The sequence below is a fragment of the Carcharodon carcharias genome, chromosome 7 (genome assembly GCF_017639515.1).
Source record: "Carcharodon carcharias isolate sCarCar2 chromosome 7, sCarCar2.pri, whole genome shotgun sequence".
Classification (NCBI taxonomy): Eukaryota; Metazoa; Chordata; class Chondrichthyes; order Lamniformes; family Lamnidae; genus Carcharodon; species Carcharodon carcharias.
Window position 1 is genome coordinate 100,493,879 of NC_054473.1, and position 24,032 is coordinate 100,517,910.

A 24,032-nucleotide genomic window follows, 5' to 3' on the forward strand; every position below is an offset into this window, starting at 1 on the left:
TCGAGCTTACCACTTTTTCTGGCAGCCTCATAAGCCACTTCCTTTGATTTAATGCAATTTTTAACTTTAGTTAACCATGGTTGACTCAGCTTTCCCTTTTGGTGTTTGTGCCTTAGAGCAGTATAAATCTGTTGTAGACTGTGTAGTACTTCTATAGCAATTGTCTGTCTACCGTCAAATCTTTAAGTGTATTTTCCCAATCCGCCTTAGCCAACTCGTCCTTCATACATTCATACTTTCCCTTGTTTAGATTTAAGACCTGGGTTTCAGAATGAAGTTTTTCACATTCAAAGTTCATGTGAAATTCTATAGTATTATGGTCACTGTTGCCCAAAGGCTCCTTCACAGCAAGATTTTTAATTAGCCCTCTCTCACCACATAATCCTAAATCTAAAATAGCCTGACCCCACGTTGGTTCTTCATTGTACTATTCTGGAAGCCTACTTAGTGTACACTTTCCTCTTATTCATTCATGTGATATGGGCATCGCTGGCTAGGTCAACATTTATTACCCATTCCTAATTGTCCTTGAGAAGGTGGTGGTGAGCTGCCTTCTTGAACTGCTGCAGTCCACGTGGTGTAGGTACACCCACCGTACTGTTAGGGAGGAAGCTGCAGGATTTTGACCCAGCAACAGTGAAGGAATGACGATTATTTCTAAATCAGGATGGTGAGTGGCTTGGAGGGAACTACCAGGTGATGGTGTTCCTGTGTCTGCAGCCCTTGTCCTTCTAGATTGTAGTAGTTGTGGGTTTGGAAAGTCCTGTCTAAGGAGCCTTGGTAAATTCCTGCAAGGCATCTTATAGATGGTACACAGTGCTGCTACTGTGCATCATGGCTAGTTCAGTTCAGTTTCTGGTCAATAGTAATCCCCAGGATGTTGATCATGGGAGATTCAGTGATGGTGTTACCATTGAATGTCATGGGGCAATGGCTAGATTCTCTCTTGTTTGAGATGTTCATTGCCTGGCATTTGTGTGGTGCAAATGTTACTTGCCACTTGTCAGCGCAAGTTGGATATTGTCCAGGTCTTGCTGCATTTGGAGCTGAGGAGTACCTGAGGAGTTGTGAATGGTGCTGAACATTGTGCAATCATCAGCAAACATCCCCACTTCTGACCTTATGACAGAAGGAAGGTCATTGATGAAGCGGCTGTGAAGATGGTTGGGCCTAAGACACTGGGTCCTTGGGGAACTCCTGCAGTGATGTCCTAGAGCTGAGACGATTGATCTCCAACAACCACAACCATCTTTCTTTGTGCTAGGTATGACTGCAACCAGTGGAGAGTATTCCCCCGATCCCCATTGACCCCTTTAAGGCTCCTTGATGCCATACTCGGTCAGATGCTACCTTGATGTCAAGGGCAGTCACTCTCGCCTCACCTCTGGAATTCAGCTCTTTTGTCCATGTTTAAACCAAGGCTGTAACGAGGTCAAGAGCTGAGTGACTCTGGTGGAACCCAAGCTGGACAACAGTGAACAGGCTATTGCTAAGCAAGTGCCACTCGATAGCACTGCTGATGACCCCTTCCATTACTTTCCTAATGATGTAGACTGATGGGGCCCTACATGCTTCATTGGCCGGGTTGGATTTGTCTTGCTTTTTGCGTATAGGCATACTCTGGGCAATTTTCCACGTAGCCGGGTAGATCCCAGTGTTGTAGCTGTACTGGAACAGCTTGGATAGGGGTGTGACAAGTTCTGGAGCACAAGTACTGTTGCTGGAATATTGTCAGGGCCCATAGCATTTGCAGTATCCAGTGCCTTCAGCTGTTTCTTGATATCACCTGGAGTGAATCAAATTGCATGAAGACTGACATTTGTGATGCTGGGGACCTCTGGCAGAAGATTGCTGCGAATGCTTCAGCCTTACCTTTTGCATTGATGTGCTGGGCTGCCCCATCATGGAGGATGGGAATATTTCTGGAGCCCCTCCAGTTAGTTTAATTTTCCATCACCGTTCACAACAGGATGTAGTAGATCAGATCTGTAGGATCACTTAGCTCTGTCTATTGTAAGTTGCTTCCACTGTTTGGCATGTAAATAGTCCTGTGTTGTAGCTTTACCAGTTTGGCACCTCATTTTTAGGGCTGGTTGGTGCTACTTGTTGTCTTAAGCTCTGTGGTGGGACAAAGAGACTGTCGCTTTTCACTGTGATAGATTTATACCCTACTTTGAGACACACTCTCCTCTAACCTGGACCCCACACTGAATCAATATCCTAAACTTGTGCTGAAACACTGACCGAGTCCACCTCCCTCACTCACTACAGGTAACACTACGTCAAATGTTAAACTGTTTTGCTGCATCTCCCTTACTTCTTGAATACCTATTTCTGCAGGAGTTCATATTGAATCATACAAAATCCAACCTTCAACCTTTGGCCCTTCCCACTAACTTGACTGTGAGGGATGCTCTGAATCGTGTGCTACGGCTGCCCTCAGTGGCAAGCAAGAGATATCTGACCAATAAGGTAAGAAGGGGCCAAGGTCAGGGAGGGAGTCACCTCACCAATAAGGTGAGAGGGGCCTGGAATAAGTTGGGCAGTGGCCAGGAGGGTCATTGTTGAGGGTAGGGCAGTTTTGTTCAATGTCGCAGGATTAGAGGTCGGCAGGAACAGATGCATAGTGATCTCAATTTACCCTTTCATAGGGTGACAAATTGGGCCTTAAGCAGGGACCTGACGGACTGGGATTCAGATGGGCAGGATTTGTGGCTTGGGGTGGAGGTTGGTACGCAGGTTGGTGCTGGAGTGGGGGCAGTGGGGTTTGGGTAAGTTCTTGGATGGTGGGGGTTGGGTTTGGGCAAGTTCTGGGGTGGTGGTGGGTGGTGGGTTTTGGGGTTTATGCTTGCAGTGCTAGGTAATCTTCACTCTGTCCATTCACAGGTCGACCGTTCAGTGACAGGTTTGGTTGCCCAGCAGCAGTGTGTAGGGCCACTCCACACCCCTTTAGCTGATGTTGCAGTTGTTGCCCTCTCATATTTTGATACCGTGGGAGCAGCGACTGCTATTGGAGAGCAGCCAATCAAAGGCCTGATTGACCCTGGCGCAGGAGCCCGAATGGCCATTGGAGAGGCTTTAACTAACCTCGTGTTCGCACGTGTGAATGAACTGAGAGTAAGTGATGAAGTGACAGATGAAAACCATGTGCTGGAACAACTGAGCAGTTTAGCAGTGAGTTCTGAGGAAGAGTCATATTGGACTCAACAGTAACATTGTCCTCTCTCCACAGAGGCTGTCAGACCTGCTGAGTGTTTCCAGCATTTTTTGTGTTTATTTCCGATTTCCAGCATCTGCAGTATTTTGCTTTTAATTCAGTGATGAAACCATGACCCTGACCACCTGCTTGTAAACAGGCCGGAGCCTGACCGCCCGCTATAACCAGGCCGGAGCCTGACCGCCCGCTGTAACCAGGCCGGAGCCTGACCGCCCGCTGTAACCAGGTCGGAGCCTGACCACCCGCTGTAACCAGGCCGGAGCCTGACCGCCCGCTGTAATCAGGCCCCCACTACCCCCAGCTTGACTGCTGTGAGCACCCTCACCCACCCCCACTTTGATTGACCTCAACGCCGCCCACTGTACAGGCCCCGCAGTTCTTCCCGCTCTCAGCACACAGACACCGGCTGCTGTGAACACACCTGCCACCCAGCCGCTGCACACACCACTACACCCTTCCTAAACCCCATCCAGTATAAACTCTGCCTGACCTCCGTGTACTGTGAACAGTCCTTCTGCCTGACTGCTGGAAACACCCACAATCCTTTCCCTAGTAAATAGCCATGTCTGCCACAGTAAACGGCCCCAACCCCTGCTTTCTGTTTAAAAAAAAACCCTCCAACCCCACCAGGGATAAGCAATTATGAGCCCGCCTGTCCTAAACACAGTGAGTGCTTGGGGCCCCGCTCAGTCTGGGCATTCAGAGCCCCACCTATTGTAAGCTGTTCGAAATCGCTCCTGCTCTACGCAAACCCCATACCTGGGCTGCTCCTGCCTACAAACCCCTCCTTCACTGTGCCCCTTCCATTGTATGCAAGAACCCCACCCCATGGGCCTGCCATATGCTGCCTGCTTGAATTGGCCCCAGGTCCCCATCCCTCACCCAGCCAGTCATTCCCTGGTGTGCAATGTTTACTCGCCTGGCAATTGGTGTGATATTTGTTCTCTCTGTGCCAGGATGTGAAATGTAGCGCTAACTGGATGTGGCCAGCTAAGTTGCCAGGTGAGGGGGCTGCTCTATACGATGCCTGCGAGGCTATGTGCCTCACGTTATCCGAGCTCGGAGTTGCTGTGGATGGTGGGAAGGATTCTTTGAGTATGGCAGCTCGTGTGGGACAGGAGACAGTGAAAGCCCCAGGTAAGGGAAGGAAAACAGGACATAGCCAATTTCAATTGGCCCCTTGTGCCTGTGCCAGCTTTTTGGACATCTGCATCTCCTTCATACTCTCTGTCTGTCCCTCTTATTTCCTCTATTGGTTTGACTGTGTACTTTTTCTCTTCAGCTTTGGCCTTGTCCCTCAGGGCATTTAACAGAAACCTTCTCATTCAGTTTCTCTGACTGGTGCTCCTTTCTCTCATGATTTTCAGGTTCCCTCGTGATCTCGGTTTATGCTGTGTGTCCCGACATCACCTGCACTGTGACCCCTGACCTGAAAAATCCCCATGGACAAGGTATAGCTGATGGTGTACAGCAAGATCCAGGGTGGGAGGGCAGGAGAACAGGGGTGGAGTCCGGGGATGGGGTTACATGGGATGGGGTCACCTGGCTTTGGGCAGGGGGAACGGAGGAAGGGTCGCAGCTCCAAGGCAACCACAGGGGTTGTACAAGGGTCATGGGCTGGGGTACAGAGGGTGCCAGTGCGGTACCGGGGTGCGGGGCAGATGGCAAGACTTGGCTTTTTGGCTGTGGGATTGCAGAGTCTAGGTGGGTTCTGGGTACAGCTATGGGGGCCTGGGTACAGGGGTCGGGGGACTGGACACAGATGTGGGGACCTGGGCAGATGTGTGGGAGCCTGGGCAGATGCATGGGGGCACATGCGAGGGGACCTGGGTACAGGTGTGGGGGCTCCAATGGCCTCTGATATATTCTATAGTGCTGTTCTCATCCAGTGCTGTCACTCTGTCCTTGTTCCAGGGGTGCTCCTATATGTACCGGTCAATCCTGGTCAGTATCGGATGGGAGGAGGTGCCTTGGCTCAATGTTACTTGCAGATCGGCAGTGAGTGCCCAGATATGGATAGTCCACACCAGCTGGCATCCTGCTTTGCTGTCACTCAGCAACTCCTGGAGGGTGAGTCCTATAACCCAGAATACCCGCACGCTTTCGCCACTGTTCCCAGTTCAATGTTTCTCACTGATTCCCTTCCCCTGCTCGCAGAACGCATGCTGAGTGCCGGCCATGATGTCAGTGATGGGGGTCTGCTCACTTGTCTGCTTGAAATGGCCATCGCAGGGAACTATGGGATGGAGATTGACATTTCAAATAGCGACACCAGCGGTGAGTGACGGACATATCGTAATAATCTGAGTGCCCGGTTCCCTCACCACCTCGCCCCTCCCCTGCCCAGCCCAAATCCAGTCCCTCCCGCTGCCTCGTTAATCCTGCCACCCCTCCACCACAGCATTGACTCTCAGTTATTGACTTCTTGCAGTGATTGAGCTGCTATTCTCCGAGGAGCTGGGTTTGGTGCTGGAGGTTTCGGAGATGGTTGTGGACAAAGTGAGTGCTCGCTACAGAGCAGCTGACCTTCAGTGCTGGAGAATTGGATCAACCACTGGACAGGGACCCCAAAGCATGGTGAGTGACCGCTTATCACAGATACTGGAAAATGTAGTGACCATTTATCACAGACCCCAAAACATGGGCAAAGACTGATTTATCACAGACCCCAGGACATGGGGAGTGACCGCTTATCACAGACCCCAGGACACTGGGAGTGACCGTTTATCACAGACCCCAGGACACAGGAAGTGACCGCTTATCACAGACCCCAGGACACGGGGAGTCACCGCTAATCACAGACCCCAGGACACGGGGATTGACCACTTATCACAGACCCCAGGACACGGGGAGTGACCACTTATCACAGACCCCAGGACACGGGGTTTGACCACTTATCACAGACCCCAGGACACGGGGTTTGACCACTTATCACAGACCCCAGGACACGGGGTTTGACCACTTATCACAGACCCCAGGACACGGGGAGTGACTGCTTATCACAGACCCCAGTACATGGGGAGTGACCGCTTATCACAGACCCCAGGACACGGGGAGTGACCATTTATCATAGGCCCCTGGGACATGGGCAGAGACTGATTTATCATGGACACCGGAGTATGGGGAGTGACCATTTATCACAGACCCCTGGGATATGGACAGAGACTGATTTATCATGGACACCGGAACATGGGGAGTGACCATTTATCACAGACCCCAGAACATGGGGAGTAACCATTTATCACAGACCCCAGGGCACAGGCAGGGACTGATTTACCATAGATGGCAGCACATGGGGAGTGACCGCTTATCATAGGCCCTAGGGCAGGAGGAGTGACCACTTATCACAGACTCCAACACACGGGGAGTGACCGCTTATCACAGACCCCAGGACATGGGGAGTGACCATTTATCATAGGCCCCTGGGACATGGGCAGAGACTGATTTATCATGGACACCGGAACATGGGGAGTGACCATTTATCACAGACCCCAGAACATGGGGAGTAACCATTTATCACAGACCCCAGGGCACAGGCAGTGACTGATGGCAGCACATGGGGAGTGACCGCTTATCATAGGCCCTAGGGCAGGAGGAGTGACCGCTTATCACAGACTCCAACACACGGGGAGTGACCGCTTATCACTGACCCTAGGGCAGGGGGAGTGATTGATTTATCACAGACCCAGAACGTGGGCAGTGACTGACTTATAACAAACGCCCGAACACGGGGAGTGATCGCTTATCACAAACTCCAGGACACGGACAATGACTGATTTATCGTGGACCCCAAAACATGGGGAGTGACCGCTTATCACAAATCCCAGGTGACAGGGAGTGACCGTAAATCACAGACCCCAGGACACGGTGAGTGACCCCAGAAGATGGGGAGTGACCGCTCATCTCAGACCCCAGAAGATGGGGAGTGACTGATTTATCACAGACCCCAGAACATGGGGAGTGACCGCTTATCAGGCATGCCAGGATATGAGGCGCTGCTGCTTCTCAGGGACTTCACACAATTCCGATCAAGACAGCTTCACCCTTACAGTGCACATTTTTGCCCTACACCCTGAGCTCCAGATTACTTCCATGTTCCACTCCATCAGTGTGGTACTGAGCTCTGCACAGAGTGCACAGGACGATCCCATTCTGCTGCAAGAGTGAAAAATGCAGATCAAGTAACACTCGACATCTCTGGCCTGAGGTTTTCCTGCTATTACCTGCTATTTTAACTGATTGTCCTCTGGGGACATGAGGTAAGGCTGTGATATCCTCTATAGTCCAGGACCCAACCAACCACCACTGTGTGGCCTGAGACATGGGGAATGGTTAGTGCCTGACTTACATCCAGCAAGTCACAGATATCGGCAGTGGAGTAGGGATCGGAGGGAGGGCTTCATGGGGCTGATTTATCTCCATTTGTTGCTTGTGTTTATCGTGGTGACTGTTCTAGGTGAAGGTGCAAGTGAATGGGGAGGAGGTTCTCTTGGAGAGAATAGCCACTCTCCGATCCTGGTGGGAGGAGACCAGTTTCCAGCTGGAGCGGCTACAGTCTAATTGGATGTGCGTGGAGGAGGAGGAGCGGGGCATGGAGCATCGCACTGCTCCCCAATACAAGCTCAGCTTCCAACCAGCACACCAGCCCAGTCCATCAACTGGCTTAGGTAAGTGTGTGAGCATAAATCTCTCAAACCACACCCTGTGACACCCCGCTCATTGCTGAATGAGCATGCCATGATTAGTCTCTGGTCAATACCGTGTGAGTCCCTCCACGACCCCTGGTCAACATCGAGTGAGCCCCTCCACGACCCCTGGTCAACATCGAGCGGCTCCCTCCAAGACCCCTGGTCATCATCGAGTGACACGCTTCAAGACCCATGGTCAATACTGAGTGAGCAGCCCCTCCCTCACGACCCCTGGTAATTGCTGTGATCCACCCCCTCCATGACCTCTGGTCAATCCCGATTGACCCCCTCCATGATCCCTGGCCAATACCGAGTGACCCCCTCCAAGACCCCTGGCCAACATCGAGTGACCCCCCTCCATGACCAGTGGTCAATACCATGTGACCCCAGGTCACTACTGAGTGACCTCCCCATGACCTCTAGTCAATACCGAGTGACACCTGCACGACCCCTAGTCCTCCTCCAAGACCCGTGGTCAATACTGAGTGACCCCCCACGACCCCTGGTAAATACCATGACCCCTCACACGCCCCCTCCATGACCCCTGGCCAATACAGGGTGACCCCCTCCATGACCCCTGGCCAATACAGGGTGACCCCCTCCATGACCCTTGGTCAATACCAAGTGACCACTGCACGACCTCTGATCAATACCTCGTGACCTCCTCCACGACCCCTCATCAATACTGAGTGACTCCTTTGTGAGCCCCCCACCCCGCCCCACCGCCGGACAATACTGAGTGAATACCTGTGACTATAATCCCGCCCCCAACCCCGTGAGACCCCTTCAGTGAGTGCTCCCGCGATACTCTGGCCTGTAACTGTGATCCAAAGTACCTTCCAATTGTCTCTAGCTTTTGGCCATTTCCTTTAATATGTAACCTGCCCTTCAATTGTCACTGAATTTATCACTATTGTCTTTAATGCTTCCGGGTGCTGATACTATCTTTCACGATGTCAGTAGGACTGTCGGAGCCACGAGTTGCGGTGATCCGGGAAGAGGGGAGTAACGGTGACAGGGAGATGGTGGCGTCACTTATAATGGCCGGATTCCAGGTGAGAGCCGAACAGATCAAACTTAAACTGCTTCAGTGAAGAGGCCCCTCAGACTTGGGTGAGGGCGTGGTGTGTATCAGCCTCGGGTTGGGGGTCTGTCTCAGCGTCTCTCTCAGTGGGAATTTGTCCCGCTGTCTTGCTGGGTGGGATCTGGATGGGGGTCTGTCTCGCTGTCAGGCAGGGTTTTGTGGGTGTCAGACAAGGGGACTCTGAGCACTGAGCCAGTGTGTTCACCCCGCGATCCTCTCTCAGCGTCCACTCCCGGCGTCGCCCCGGCAACCACTCTCGGCATCGCATTTGAGGTGTCTCTGCAAATGGGCGATGGCTCTCTAGGAGTCGGATGTGTTGGGGTCCCACTCTGGGTCAGGGGTTCTCGGTGACAGAGGTGGGTCACACCTGGTAGGAAGCGACATCCAGGAATTAGACCCAGTGAGCAGAATGGTCTATGCCTGCTGGCATCACGCATGCTTAGTGGCGTGAGCAGACAATGTGGTGTGAAGGCCAAAAACTGGCTTCATAATGTTGTAAAACCTGTTTGTGATCGTCCACTCAGCCCATCGGTGGCAGGCCACATTTCTGACCATCAGATGTTGGGAACCTCAATGTAATACATCTGCATATCATTATTAGGTCAGCCAGCCGGAATCGCTCCCCTTCCCCATACACTGACTTGTTTCACAACAGCACATATAAGCATATAAGGAGTGCACTTGGCGGCTGCGCTTCGAGGGGAACTCTGAGGTGAGTGCACAGTAACGTTGTGCAGCACTTGCGAGGGTTGGCTTTTGGACTTCAAGGTCAAGGCGCGTTGGTGTAGATGGGCAAGGGCTGCCCTACGGTTGAAGGTAGTGCACAAGCACGTGCAGGGTGGTGGGGACGGAAGCAGCTATGCATTAGCGAAACCATGTTTAAAGTAACCACAGCTGAGACCGTTCAGATGCAGCCACATCGATATGCCTGGAGTCAGACCTGTAGCTTATCTGCCTACTCAAGCAATGCAGAGGCATGTAAATGCTCCAGATCTGCAAACTAATGAGCGTTTTAATGGACTGCAGAACAATTGGACGACTGTGCAAGTTGCACAATCTCCTTGCTAAAGCTGGCCATGGAGCAGTCACTGCTGGAGCCGCTCACAGCCCCTTGCAATGTCAGCATCCTGCTTTGGACCACACTCCCCCATGGTTCAAGCTAACAGCACAGCCTTGAAGTGCAAATTAGGAAAATACCTACATCTGAGCTCAGATCACAGCGCACAGTCCAATGGGCAAAGCTGCTGCCAGTCGGTCTGTCAGAGGTGGGTGGGGTTTCAGGCAGCCATGCAGCGCATTGAAATGGCCATCCAAGTGGTGGCCAACACTCTAGAATGCGTTAAGGGCCTTCTGACTTAACCACAGAGGTTTTTAGTACACCCATGCTGACCCACAAATCTCTCTCTTTCATCCTGCAGGAGGAGTACATCAGGAGCATGGAGCCTGGTGAACCTAGCTGTATGCCTCATGGCTTACAGAGAGCGAAGATGATGGAGAAGAGAGCGACGGAGGCACCTGGCTGTGCAAAGGGAGGAGCAGCACCCTCAGGAAGAAGGAGTGGCTGGGGGGCCCCACATATGTCATTGAAGGGCCACAGCAAGCTGTCACTGGTTGGCACCTAGGTAGACCCAGAGTCTATAGATGCTGCCTTTCAATCCTGCAGATAATTGAGAACCAGTGTCACCGAAGACTGCGCATGTCTAGGGAGTGGTTGGTCACATCTGCCACCTGCTGCAGGATTTCATGCCATGGGGACATGGAGTGCCTCCACTGCCAGCGGCCATGAAAGTGACCGTGGCCCTCAATTTTTATGCGGTGGCTCCTTTCAGGGCTCCACAGGTGACCTCTGTGGGATATCACAAGCCTCCACCTACAAATGCATCCATGAGGTCACAGATGCCATATTTGCAATGGCACACAACTTTGTTCATTGGCCTGGGACCAGGAGAGCCAGGATGCAAGAGCGATTGGATTTGCCCAGATCTCAGGTTTCTCGCAGGTGCAGATGCCATCGACTGCACTCATGTGTCACTCAGATCTGTAGGGCAACAAGTGGTCAACTATGTCAACCACAAGGGCTTCCATTTGCTGAATGTTCAGCTGGTGTGTGACCACCACAATCGCATCCTGCAGGTTGCACACGGTTTCCAGGGAGTGTCCACAACTCCTACGTTCTTAGTTCGTCACAGATCCCTGACGTCTTTTCCAGAGAGGCTGCAGGGTTGGCTCTTTGGAGACAAGGACTACCCACAGAGGCCGTGGCTGATGACGCCCATGTGGTGGCCTCAGACTGCAGCAAAGTGAAGGTATAACGATATGCACTGGGAAGACACCATAGATCCTCAAATCGCATCTATGGACATTTGAATCCAGCCTGGCTCTGGATAGTGCTCATGTCATGCAAACACAGCGGAGGCCCTAGTAGTCACTCGATTGCAGGAGGATGACAATGACATGCAGTGAGGACAGCCCATTAATCTTCGCCAAACCTCTGAGAATGTCTGACTCCTGTCTGGCTGAGGGTAGCTCGCTTGTGCTCTGTGCTCAGAGACACAGCCATGAAATTTTAAAAGCATCTGATCCTTTGTCTGCCTTCAGCATCTGAGCCCTTCAGGAGCACAGCATCACTGGTCACAGATGTTGAAGAGATGCGGGGCCAGCCCCACCTTAAAGGTGCTGAGAGCACACAGAGAATGACGGTGCTCTGTGACCCACAACATTCTGGCAGCAATGAGGTGCAGGCATCATTAATATGCCCAGGGAGTGTGAGACCGGACCATCACTTTGGTCTGAGGGCTGCACAGAGCATAGGGAAGAGGCCCTGGACTGATACACCTTCCTTTAACTTGTGCAGAAAGGTTTCACATCTTGAGTAACATGAACACTGCTCATCAGAACAAGGAGCCACAGGTAGGGAGACATTCTTGGGAGTTTATTTACAATAGTGAACAGTATGTACAAGTGATTAACACTCGTGCCCAGGCTGTGCAGGGGGGGAGTCCCGTCCGATTGTTTGTCCCTCTTCTGCGGCTACGTTCACGGCCGGGTGTCTCTGGAGAGGGAGCACGCGGTGTCTGCTGGCACTCTTGAGGCCTTCTGTGCTCGATGGGCACTGCGGGAACTGGGGTGTTTTATTGACCCCTTTAATCACATTTTGGTTTAAAGTTTGTAAGTTTCCTTTAAACTTTGTCCTTGGTTTCACAGCTGACCTGACTTAGGGGCTGTGCTTGATTTATCCTTTATTTTGTTAATTTAGTATGATTGGTTTAACTACAAAAGAGTTACATCTTCTTACCTTTCCTAACCCTGTCTTGGTGCTCCCCAGACATCCACAGCAGAGGTGGAGGCAGCCTACTGAATGCGATGCCTTGTCTGTGATGACTTTGGCGGGCACCCTCTGGAGGGCCCTTTCAGGTCCTGCTGTGTGAGAGTAGCATCCTCCTCAGCCTGTGAAGCTGGAGCTGCTGAGGTCACAGGAAGAGGGGATTCAGATGGGCTAGACACTCTCAGAGTCACCTGGATGGATGGCCCTGGGGTGTGCACCTGCTGATCCTCCTCCCTATGGGTGCCAAAGGGCCTCTGGCTGACTCCTTGAGGAGACGGGAAAGCTAGAGTGAAGTCTAGCTGCCTCGCACCCTTCTCATGTGCACGCTATTGGAGGCCAACTATGGCATCAGCGATGGAGTTCAGCTTATGCATCAGTGCAGGAGTGACGTCCTGGACCAAGGTCTCCATGGCAACTGCCACCCTACCAGTCTTAACCTTGGTGCGTCAGTATGCTGGCGCTATCACCTCAGACTGAAGGCAGACAGACTCTTCCATCATGCCTTGCAATCTGAGGAGTGCAGCGGACATCTGTTCCTGATGTTTCCGAGTTTGCCTTTGCAGCTCCAGCAACTGTGACATGACCGAATCCAGAGACTCCTCATCTGACTCAGACTCAGTAAATTTCTGGCCTCCAGCACTCCTCTAAGTGCCGATGACCTAGGAAGTCCCTGCCTCTGACTGCTGTGGATCAGACAGCGTGATGTGCTCACCAGATTGTGATCCCGAGGCTACTCTAAAGCCCAGTCCCATTGAGGTGTGTATCTCTATGCTGGTGGAGAGCATGGGTGAGCGCTGTGACGGGACTTCAGGGAGGATGCCTTCAGCTTCCTCTTCAGAGGTTTCTTTGGGGCTTGATTGGAGGCCCAGGGTCATGGACTGTGTGGGTTATTTGGCAGATGTGCTTGCGAAAGCAGGGAGAAATAATTAGTGCATGGCAGTGGCCTTTGAAAGAGGACACATCACTCACGACATGGTTGTCTGATGGATGTTGCGTTGCTGGATCCTCATTTGGTAGAGCAGCGCCGACCTCACCGTCAGCACAGGAACGGTCCAGATCCTCGCCAGCCAGCTGGATGGCTCTGTTTTCAAAGTCCATGAGGAACTTGATTTCAGGCATTCCCCCACTGGTCTGCGACCTCACTGTCTCTTATGTGCCGGATTGTCCTGCATGAATAGAGATGGGGAGAGTGTAAGCAGGACGCCTGCCAGGCCAGATGATAAATGTACCTGGCTTGTGTGGGTGGTGAGTGGAAGGGATGAGGACAATGACAGTGAGTGTGAAAGAGTGAATGGTGATGCCCCTTGCACTGGCAGTGTGAGGGCCCTGTAGATGTGTGATGGGTTTGTGAGAGTGTGAGTTGAGAGTGATGAGAAGAGTGACTTACCCTAGCAGAACGGAGGAGATCATTCATCCTCTTGCGACACTGGGTGGCTGTCCTCTTTTGCAGGGCATTGGCACTGACCATCACTGCCATCACCTCCCATGCTGGATTAACGATGTTGTTGCCCACCCTGTGGCCAGAGCAGGAGTAGAGGACATCACGGCGACCTCTGCTGCGTCCAAAAGATGCTTGAGGGACACGTAATTGAGGTGGGGGGCTTTGCAGTCTTCTTAGCTTCTGTGCAGCAGTCTTGGGCTGGAAGCACAGAGGTGTGAAAGAGTGTGATAAAGTGGGAAGGTGATAGCGCCCACCATGGAAACATCATGTTTCCCAGGAATGCGGGAATTAATGCAGCAGGTTTGGGACGTTTGGGCGTTAGCAGTTTTTTTTCCATTTTTAAGTGGCATTACAGAAGGTAAGAGTCTCAGCATTTCATTTTTTTGTAAAGGAAAAACTTAATAGTTTTCTACTTGGCTTAAATTTAAGGAAATAGTCTTTTAATCAAAAACAAACAACAAGTATGACAAAGGAGCTCAGTCCCGTGTATTGAAGGGCCTGCAGCATGTAAGAATTCTTAGACACTCCTTGCAGTCTGGATGACAACATGTGCAGGAAGTGCCACCGGCTTGACCAGCCTGAGCAACGGGTTTCAGAGCTTGAGCATCAGCTGGAGACACACGGTGCATCCACGAAGCTGAGGGTTACGTGGATAGCATGTTTTTAGATGTAGTCAATCTACAGCTTAAGGAAGTGCAGTCAGAGAGGAAATGGGTAATCACCAGTCAGAAGAAGGGAGGCAGGCAGGTAGTCAGGAAAGCCCCAGAGTGCGTCTCACTCAAGAAACATTTTTCTGTGTTGGGAAACGATGAGGGTGAAGGTTCCTCTGGAGGGTGTAGCCAGAACCAAGTTCACGGCACTGTGTGTGGCTCAGCAGCACAAGGTGGGAGGAGTAAGAGTGTAAGAGCAATAGTGGTCAGAGACTCAATTGTGAGGGGTGCAGACAGGTACTTCTGCAGCTGTAGACGTGACTCCAAGATGGTGTGTTGCCTCCCTGGTGCCAGGGTCAAGGATGTCACAGAACAGCTGCAGGGAATTCTGAAGGGGGAGGGTGAACAGTTAGAGGCCGTGATTCACATTGGTACCAATGACATAGGTAGAAAGAGGGATGAGGTCCTGTTTTAGGAATTTAGGGGGCTAGGTAGCAGATTAAAAAGCAGGACCTCAAAGGTTGTAACCTCTGGATTACTCCCTGTGCCACGTGCTAGTGAGTATAGGAATAGGAGGATAGAGAGGATGAGTGCATGGCTAAAGAGATGGTGCAGGAGTGAGGGCTTTAGTTTCCTGGATCACTGTCTGTTTCTGGCGAAGGTGGGGCCTGAACAAGTCGGACGGGTTGCACCTGAACCGGAATGGTACCAACATCCTTGCGGAGAGGTTTGCTAGTTGTGTTGGGGGGGGTTTAAACTAATCTGGCAGGGGGGTGGGAAACAGAGTGGAGGTACAGTAGGGGGTGATGCACAGCCAAATATAGAAGAGAAACTAAGTCAGATTGGAAGGCAAAGCAAATATAGACCTGTTAAGGCACAAGGGAGTGACGCAAGGCTGGATTGCATCTATTTTAATGCAAGGAGTCTCACAAGCAAGGCAGATGAATTGAGGGCATTGATTAACATGGGAATATGATATTGTTGCTATCACAGAGACATGGATCAGGGAAGGGCAGGACTGGCAGCTCAATATTCCAGGGTATAGAATCTTCAGGTGTGACAGGGAGGATGTAAAAGAGGAGGTGGCTTTGCACTGCTGACCAAGGAGTCAATTACTGCATAAGGAGGGATGATTTTTTAGAAGATTCCTTAAATGAGCCCATATGGGTAGAACTTAAAAACAAAAAGGGGGCAATCACTTTGCTTGGAGTGTGTTAAAGGCCTCCAAACAGTCAGGGGGAGATAGAGGACCAGATATGTAGGCAAATCTCAGAAGTGTAAAAGTAATAGGGGATTTCAATTTCCCCAATATTAACTTATAGTCTTAGTGTGAAAGACTTGGAGGGGACGGAATTCTCCTGCATCCAGGAGAGCCTTTTGAGCCAGTACGTAGAAAGTCCAACAAGAGAAGGGGCGGTACTGGACCTGATCTTAGAGAATGAAGCCGGGCAAATGGGGGAGCATTTTGGGGATAGTGACCACAGCTCTGTAAGATTTAAGGTAGTTATGGAAAAAGACAAAGATGGACCGGAAATAAAAGTCCTGAATTGGAGGAAGGCCAATTTCAAATGATAAGACAGGATCTGGCCAAAGTGGACTGGGAGTAGCTACTTGTAGGAAAGTCTACATCAGACCAGTGGGAGTCATTCAAAAAGGAAATAGTGAGAGTTCAGGGCCAACATGTTCCCGTAAAGGTGAAGAATAGGATCAACAAGTCCAGGGAACCCTGGATGTCAAAGGATGTAGAGGATTGGATAAGGAAAAAAATCTATGCTTATGGCAGATATGGAGGGCTGAAAACAGTGGAAGCCCTAGAGGAGAATAGAAAGTGTAGGGGGTACTTAAAAAGTAATTAGGAGAGCGAAGAGGGAACATGAAAAAACACTGGCGGGCAAGATGAAGGAAAATCCCAAGGCTTTTTATAAGTATATTACGGGCAAGAGAATAACCAGGGGAAGAGTAGGGCACATTAGTGGCAATCTGTGTGTAGAGCCAGAGGATTTAGGTGAGGTTTTAAGTGGTTACTTTTCACCTGTGTTCAGCGGGCTTAAAAGTGGATAGATCCCCAGACCCAGATAAGATGTATCCCAGGCTGCTATGTGAGGCAAGAGATGAGATTGCAGGGGCTCTGACACTAATTTTCAAATCCTCTCTGGCCACAGGAGAGGTGCCAGAGGACCGGAGGACAGTGAATGTGTTACCATTAGTCAAGAAGGGTAGTAGGGATCAACCAGGTAATTACAGGCCAGTGAGTCTAACATCAGTGGTAGGGAAACTATTGGAAAAAATTCTGAGGGACAGGATTAATCTCCACTTGGAGAAACAGAGGTTTATCAGGGATAGTCAGCATGGCTTTGTCAGGGGGAGATCATGTCTAACAAATTTGAGTGAATTTTTTGAGGTGGTGACCAGTTGTGTAGATGAGGGTAGTGCAGTTGATGTAGTCATGGACTTCAGTAAGGCTTTTGACAAGGTCCCTCTTGGGAGAATGGTCAAGAAGATAAGAGCCCATGGGATCCAGGGCAATTTGGATCCAAAATTGGCTTACTGGCAGGAAGCAGAGTGTGGTGGTCGAAGGTTATTTTTACGATTGGAAGCCTGTGACGGGGTGGGTGTACTGTAGGGATCAGTGCTGGGACCCTTGCTGTTTGTAGTGTACATTAGTGATTTAGGCATGAATATAGGAGGTATGATCAGTAAGGAGGTGGTGTCGTAAATAGTGAAGAGGAAAACTTTAGATTACAGGACAAAATAGATGGGCTGGTAAGATGGGCAGAACAGTGGCAAATGGAATTTAATCCTGAGAAGCGTGAGGTGATGCATTTTAGGAGGACTAACACAGCAAGAGAATCCACAATGAATGTTAGGACCCCAGGAAGTACAGAGGATGAGAGGGACCTTGGTGTACATGTTCATAGATCCTTGAAGGCAGCAGCACAGATTGGTAAGATGGTTAAGAAGGCATGTGGGATACTTGCCTTTATTAGCCAAGCCGTAGAATATAAGAGCAAGGAGGTTATGTTGGAGCTACATAAAATGCTAGTTAGGCCACAGCTGGAATACTGTGTGCAGTTCTGGTCACCACACTGTAGGAAGGATGTGATTGCACTGGAGAGGGTGCAGAGGAGATTCACCAGGATGTTGCCTGAACTGGAGCTACGAAGAGAGACTGGATAGGCTAGGGCTGTTTTCCTTAGGGCAGAGAAGGCTGAGGGAGAACCAGATAGAGGTATACAAAATTATGAGGGACTTAGATAGGGTAGATAGGAAGAAATCTTTCCCCTTAGCGGAGGTGTAAATAACAAGGTAAGGGGCAGGAGGTTTAGAGGAGATTTGAGGAAAAATTTTTTTCACCCAGAGGGTGGTTGGAATCTGGAACACACTGCCTAACGGGATGGTAGAGGCAGGAACCCTCGCAACATTTAACAAGTATTTAGATAAACACTTGAAATGCCATAGCATACAAGGCTAAGGGCCAAGTGCTGGAAAATGGGATTAGAATAGATAGCTGCTTGATGGCCGGCATGGACACGATGGGCCGAAGGGCCTGTTTCTGTGCTGTATAACTCTATGACCTTATGACTGTATAAACCGCTATTGCCGCCAGCGGGTAAAATGTCGTTTTGCCTATCCGCTACCACACAGTGCGAATCTCGGATGATTCCACCCAATAACAGTGAAGGAACAGCAATGTGGTTTCAAGTCAGGTTGATGTGTGACTTGGAAGGGACATTTCAGTTGCTGGAGTTGCCAGGTGCCTGATAACCTTGTCCAACAAGGTGGGAAAGGTTACAGGTTTGGATGATGCTTTTGAAGTACTCTTTGCAGATGGCTGCTGTGCATCTTGTACATGGTACACATGAGGAGAAGTGGGTGTCTTCCATGGCAGGTTTGTGACAAGTGGTATCTTAGTTACGGGAGTCACAGTGAAATTATTGGGATCAGGACTCAGTGAAAGCCTGCTCCTTTCCCAATTAGGTTTGGGATGTGACGATGACAGACATCTGTTCCGGAATGACTTTGGACTCTTTCCGAGGAGTAGTGTTCGTCGGAGGCTTCAGCTACGCTGACGTCTTGGGCTCAGCAAAAGGTAGGAACTAAATCAGCACACACAACTTTACAAACAGGAATATGGATTCACGGGCCTTATGGTGACAGAAACGTTTAGTCACCAGAGATTAGAGAAACAGGAATATTTAAACACAGGGAATATAGGAACACGAATAATTAATCAGTGGGGAAAATAGGAACACGAGTATTTAATCAGTGCTAATAAAGTAAAATACTTGCTTTGGAAGCGGGGCGAGCAGCTTTTAGTAAAATAAGGCAGGATCTGGCCAAGGTAGACTGGGAACAGCTACTTGTGGGGAAATCTACAGAAGAGCAGTGAGGGCTGTTCAGAAAGGAAATGGGGAGGGTACAGGTTCAACATGTTCCCTCTAGGGTGATAGGAAGGAGTAACAAGCCCAGAGAACCATGGATGACCAGAGATATTCAGGATACGATGATAAGGAAAAGAGAGGCTTTTATATCAATGGGAAGAGGATAACCAGGGAAAGAGTAGGGCCCATTTGAGACTAAGGGAGCAATCTATGGGTGGAGCCAGAGGACACTGGTAGAGTGTTGAACAAATACTTCAACATCTGTCTTCACCCAAGAGAATGTGGATGAAGGTATGGAACTCAGGGAGAGAGACTGTGAGGTTCTTAAGCAAATTGATATAGGGAGTGACAAGGTATTGGAGGTGTTGGCAGGCTTAAAAGTGGACAAATCTCCAGGTCTGGATGATTTGTGTCCCAGACTGCTGAGGGAGGCAAGGGAGGAGATCGCAGGGGCACTGACCCAAATTTTTAATTCCTCTCTGGCCACGGGGGAGGTGCCAGAGGACCGGAGAACAGCTAACGCGGTTGCGCTAATTAAGAAGGGTTGTAGAGATAAGCCAGGGAACTACAGGCCAGTGAGTCTCACGTCAGTGGTAGGGAAGCTATTGGAGAAAATTCTGAAGGAGAGAATCTATCTCTACTTAGAGAGGCAAGGTTTGATCAGGGATAGTCAGCATGGCTTTGTCAGAGGGAGGACATGCCAAATAAATTTGACTGAATTTTTTGAAGAGGTGGCCAGGTGTGTAGATGAGAGTGGTGCAGTTGATATAGTTTAAAAGGGTTTTTAGCAAAGCCCCATGTGGGAGACTTATAAAGAAGGCAAATGCACATGGGAAACAGGGTATTTTAATAAGGTGGATTTAAAATTGGCTTAGTTGTCAGAGACAGAGGGTGATGACAGAAGGCTGCTTCAGTGACTGGAAGCCAGTGTCCAGTGGCGTCCCACACGGATCTGTGCTGGGACCCCTATTATTCGCCATTTATATAAACAATATAGATGGCTATGTCAGGGGTAGGATTAGTAAACTTGCGAATGACACAAAGATTGGCCGGGTGGTTAACAGTGAGGGTGAGTGTCTTGGGCTGCAGGAAGATGTGGATGGGATGGTCAAATGGGCAGATAAGTGGCAGATGGAATTTAACCCTGAAATGTGTGAGGAAGGAGTAATTTGACAAGGAAGTTTTTAATGAGCGGCATGACACTGGAAGATTCTGAGGAACAAAGGGATCTTGGAATGTGTGTCCATAGATCTCTGAAGGCAGAGGTGCATGTTAGTGGGATGGTGAAAAAGGCACTTGGGCCACTTGCCTTTATTAATCGAGGTATATATTACAAAAGTAGGAAGGTCATGTTGGAGTTGTATAGAACCTTGGTGAGGCCACAGCTGGGGTACTGTGTGCAGTTCTGGTCGATACATTATAGGAAGGATGTGATTGCACTGGAGGGGGTGCAGAGGAGATTCACCAGGATATTGCCTGGGATGAAACATTTAAGTTATGAAGAGAGGTTGGGAAGACTTGGGTTGTTTTCGTTGGAGCAGAGAAGACTTGAGGGGCAACCTGATGGAGGTGTACAAGATTATGAGGGGCATGGACAGGGTGGATAGGGAGCAGCTTGAAGGGTCAGTCACGAGGGGACACAAATTCAAGGTGAGGGGCAGAAGGTTTAGGGGAGATGTGATGAAAAACTTTTTTACCCAAAGGGTGGTGACTGTCTGGAATGCGCTGCCTGGGAGGGTGGTGGAGGTGGGTTGCCTCACATCCTTTAAAAAGTACCTGGATGAGAACTTGGCACGTCATAACATTTAAGGCTATGGGCCAAGTGCTGATAAATGCGATTAGGTAGGTAGGTCAGGTGTTCCTCACGTGTCGGTGCAGACTCGATGGGCCAAAGGGCCCCTTCTGCACTGTGTGATTCTGTGAAAGGAGCAGGAATATTTAATCACAGGGATTATGGGAACAGAAATATTTAATCACGGGGAATATAGGGACATGCATATTCAATCACGGGGAATATGGGAACAGGAATATTCAATCATTGGGAATATCGGAACAGGAGTATTTAATCATGGGGAATATAGGAATAGGAATATTCAATCACGGGGAATATGGGAACAGGAATATTCAATCACGGGGAAAAAGGGAACAGGAATATTCAATCACGGGGAATATCGGAACAGGAGTATTTAATCACGGGGAATATAGGAACAGGAATGTTCAATCACGGGGAATATGGGAACAGAATATTTAATCACGGGGACTATTCGATCAGGAAAATTTAATCAGTGGGGAATATGGGAACAGGAATATTTAATTACTGGGAATATGGGAACAAGAATATTTAATCACAGGGAATATAGGAACAGAAATATTCAATCACGGGGAATATCGGAACAGGAGTATTTAATCACTGGGAATATAGGAACCAGAATATTTAATCACTGAGAATATGGGAACAGGAATATTTAATCACAGGGAACATAGGAACAGGAATATTCAATCACAGGTAATATCGAAACAGGAGTATTTAATCACGGGGAATATAAGAACAGGAATATTTAATCACGGGGAACATAGGAACAGGAATATTCAGTCACGGGGAATATCGAAACAGGAGTATTTAATTATGGGGAATATAGGAACAGGAATATTTAATCATGGGGAATATAGGAACCAGAATTTTTAATCACATTACATATAGGAACAGGAATATTTAACCAGTGGGAATATAGGAACAGGAATGTTTATTGAGTGCGGAATACAGGAACAGGAATATTTAATCATTGGGGAAATTTAGGAAGTCTCTTTGGGACATTTTACTCTCTTAACCTTCACTAAGCTGCTTGTCAGTGTTGCTGTGTGCTTGCCCCATCCTTTATCCTCCTCCCTGTTTCTTCTCCTACAGGTTGGGCTGCAACAGTACAATTCAATCCTGCTGCGCATGACGAGTTTTCCAAGTTCCGTTCCCGACAGGACACCTTCAGCCTGGGCGTGTGTAACGGGTGCCAGCTGATGGCGTTACTCGGCTGGGTGGCTTCTGAACCTGACTTAGAAATGTTGAATGGTGAGAACATCTCAGACCCTGGTTCACTCTCCTGTTTCATGTGTCACATGTATAACATTGGAATACGTGGAATATATGACCCAGACAATCCATTCAGCCCAACTCATCCATGTAAGCATTTATACTCCACCGGAGCCTTTCCTGACTTTCCTTATTTAACTCATCACTTCTCCCTTAATTGCTTATCTAGCCCCTCCTAAAACTCTATTCATTTCAGCCGCTCTCTGTGGTAGGAAGTTCCACTTTCTCAGTCAAGAAGTTTCTCCTGAACTTCCTGTTACATTCTTGGTGACTAGGTCCTGATTGGCTCACTTGGTTAGATGGCTTGAGTGTGGATCAGAATAACACCAACCGTCTGGCTGAAGTCGACTTTGGAGCTGCTTCCTCACCCTGCCCCGGGAGTGGAAGGCAATGGCAAATCACCACATGACAGAAGCAGCTCAGGGTGAAGCCTCAGCAGATAATGAGCCAAGTACCTGCAATGAACACAAAATACTGCAGATGCTGGAAATCTGAAATGGAAACAAAAAATACTGGAAAAACCCAGCAGGTCTGGCAGCATCTGTGGAGAGAGAAACAGATTTAATGTTTCGAGTCTGTATGACTCTTCAGAGCTGAAGAGAAATAGAAATGTGATGGATTTTACACTGTTTAAGAGAAGGTGGAGCAGATGGTGCAAAATAGAAAGCCAGGGATAGGTGGCAGCTAAAGGGAGATTGACGAAGATGTCATGGACACGGGGCAAAGGAAGTGTTAATGATAGTGGAGGAGGTTGGTTGGGGAAGAAGGATGCAAAAAATGAATACATAATTTTAAGTTTTTTTTTTAATTTATTTAAAACTAAAAAAACAAGAAAAAAGGGGCAAAGGGATTTTAAAAAGGGTGAAGATAGAGGAGAGATTTCATGGTCTGAAGTTGTTGAATTCAATGTTAAGTCTGGAAAGCTGTAAAGTGCCTAATCGGAAGATGAGGTGCTGTTCCTCCAGTTTGCGTTGGGCTTCACTGGAACATTGCAGCAGGCCAAGGACAGACATGAGAGCAGGATGGTGTGTTGAAATGGCAAGCAACAAGAAGGCCTGGGTCATGCTTGTGGACAGACTGAAGGTGTTCCGCAAAGTGGTAATCCAGTCTGCATCTGGTCTCCCCAGTGTAGAGGAGACCGCATTGGGAGCAGCGAATATAGTAGACTAAATTGAAGCAGGTGCAAGTAAAGCAATGCTTCACCTGAAAGGAATGTTTGGGCCCTTGGACGGTGAGGACGGAGGAGGTAAAGGGGCAGGTGTTGCACCTTCTTCGATTGCATGAGAAGATGCCGTGGGCGGGGAATGAGGTGTTGGGGGTGATGGAGGAGTGGACCAGGATGTCCTGGAGGGAACGGTCCCTACTGAATGCTGACCGGTGCATGAGGGGAAGATGTGTTTGGTGGTGGCATCATTCTCCTTTTTCCCCAACCACCACCGTGATTCTCCTCCCCCCGCCCACCCCACCCCCACCCCCACCCCCACAGGACCTTTGGTTTCTATGTTATGCTTTCACAGAGCGGTGACCCTTGTTCTGCTCAGCCGTTATCTTTATGCCACTATCATCATCTTCTTTAAATTTTACCACTACCATTAACACCCTTTGCCCTATGTCCATGATATCTTTGTCAATCTCTCCTTAGCTGACTTTCTTCTTGCTCCATCCCCTCTTAAACAGTATAAAATCCATCACATTTCTACTTCTCTGAAGAAGTAATTTAGACTCGAAACGTTAATTCTGTTTCTCTCTCCCCCTCTCTTGAGGGAGGCGATGGTGTAATGGTATTGTTGCTGGACTAGTAATCCAGAGATCCAGGGTATGCTCTGGGGACCTGAGTTCGAATCCCACCATGGCAGATGGTGAAATTTGAATTTAAAAGTTTAATGATGACCATGAAACCATTGTTGATTGTTGTAAAAATCCATCTGGTTCCCTAATACCTTTTAGGGAAAGAAATATGTCATCCTTAAAAATACCTGGAAAAGCTCAGCAGGTCTGACAGCACCTGTGGAGAGGAATACAGTTAATGTTTCAAGTCCGTATAACTCTTCAACAAAACTAAGGAAAAATAGAAGAGAGGTTTACCAGCTTATATTTCACCTCACTATTTTTCCTTAGTTCTGTTGAAGAGTCATACGGACTCAAAACGTTAACTGTATT

At 49.1% G+C, this 24,032-nt stretch overlaps 1 protein-coding gene across 2 annotated transcripts in view; it reads left to right on the forward strand.

Annotated features, from left to right (window-relative positions):
• pfas (phosphoribosylformylglycinamidine synthase) overlaps positions 1–24,032 on the forward strand; it is a 224,335-nt gene that overhangs the window by 191,033 nt on the left and 9,270 nt on the right. Inside the window, exons 17-27 of one of the 2 annotated variants that reach the window (XM_041190696.1) lie at positions 2,341–2,472; positions 2,887–3,117; positions 4,174–4,354; positions 4,585–4,668; positions 5,132–5,287; positions 5,375–5,494; positions 5,649–5,794; positions 7,674–7,884; positions 8,866–8,960; positions 18,384–18,495; positions 21,693–21,851. In XM_041190696.1, the coding sequence (XP_041046630.1) occupies positions 2,341–2,472; positions 2,887–3,117; positions 4,174–4,354; positions 4,585–4,668; positions 5,132–5,287; positions 5,375–5,494; positions 5,649–5,794; positions 7,674–7,884; positions 8,866–8,960; positions 18,384–18,495; positions 21,693–21,851 (1,627 nt within the window). The remainder of the gene's footprint in view (positions 1–2,340; positions 2,473–2,886; positions 3,118–4,173; positions 4,355–4,584; positions 4,669–5,131; positions 5,288–5,374; positions 5,495–5,648; positions 5,795–7,673; positions 7,885–8,865; positions 8,961–18,383; positions 18,496–21,692; positions 21,852–24,032) is intronic. The other variant, XM_041190698.1, reaches the window with a different exon arrangement.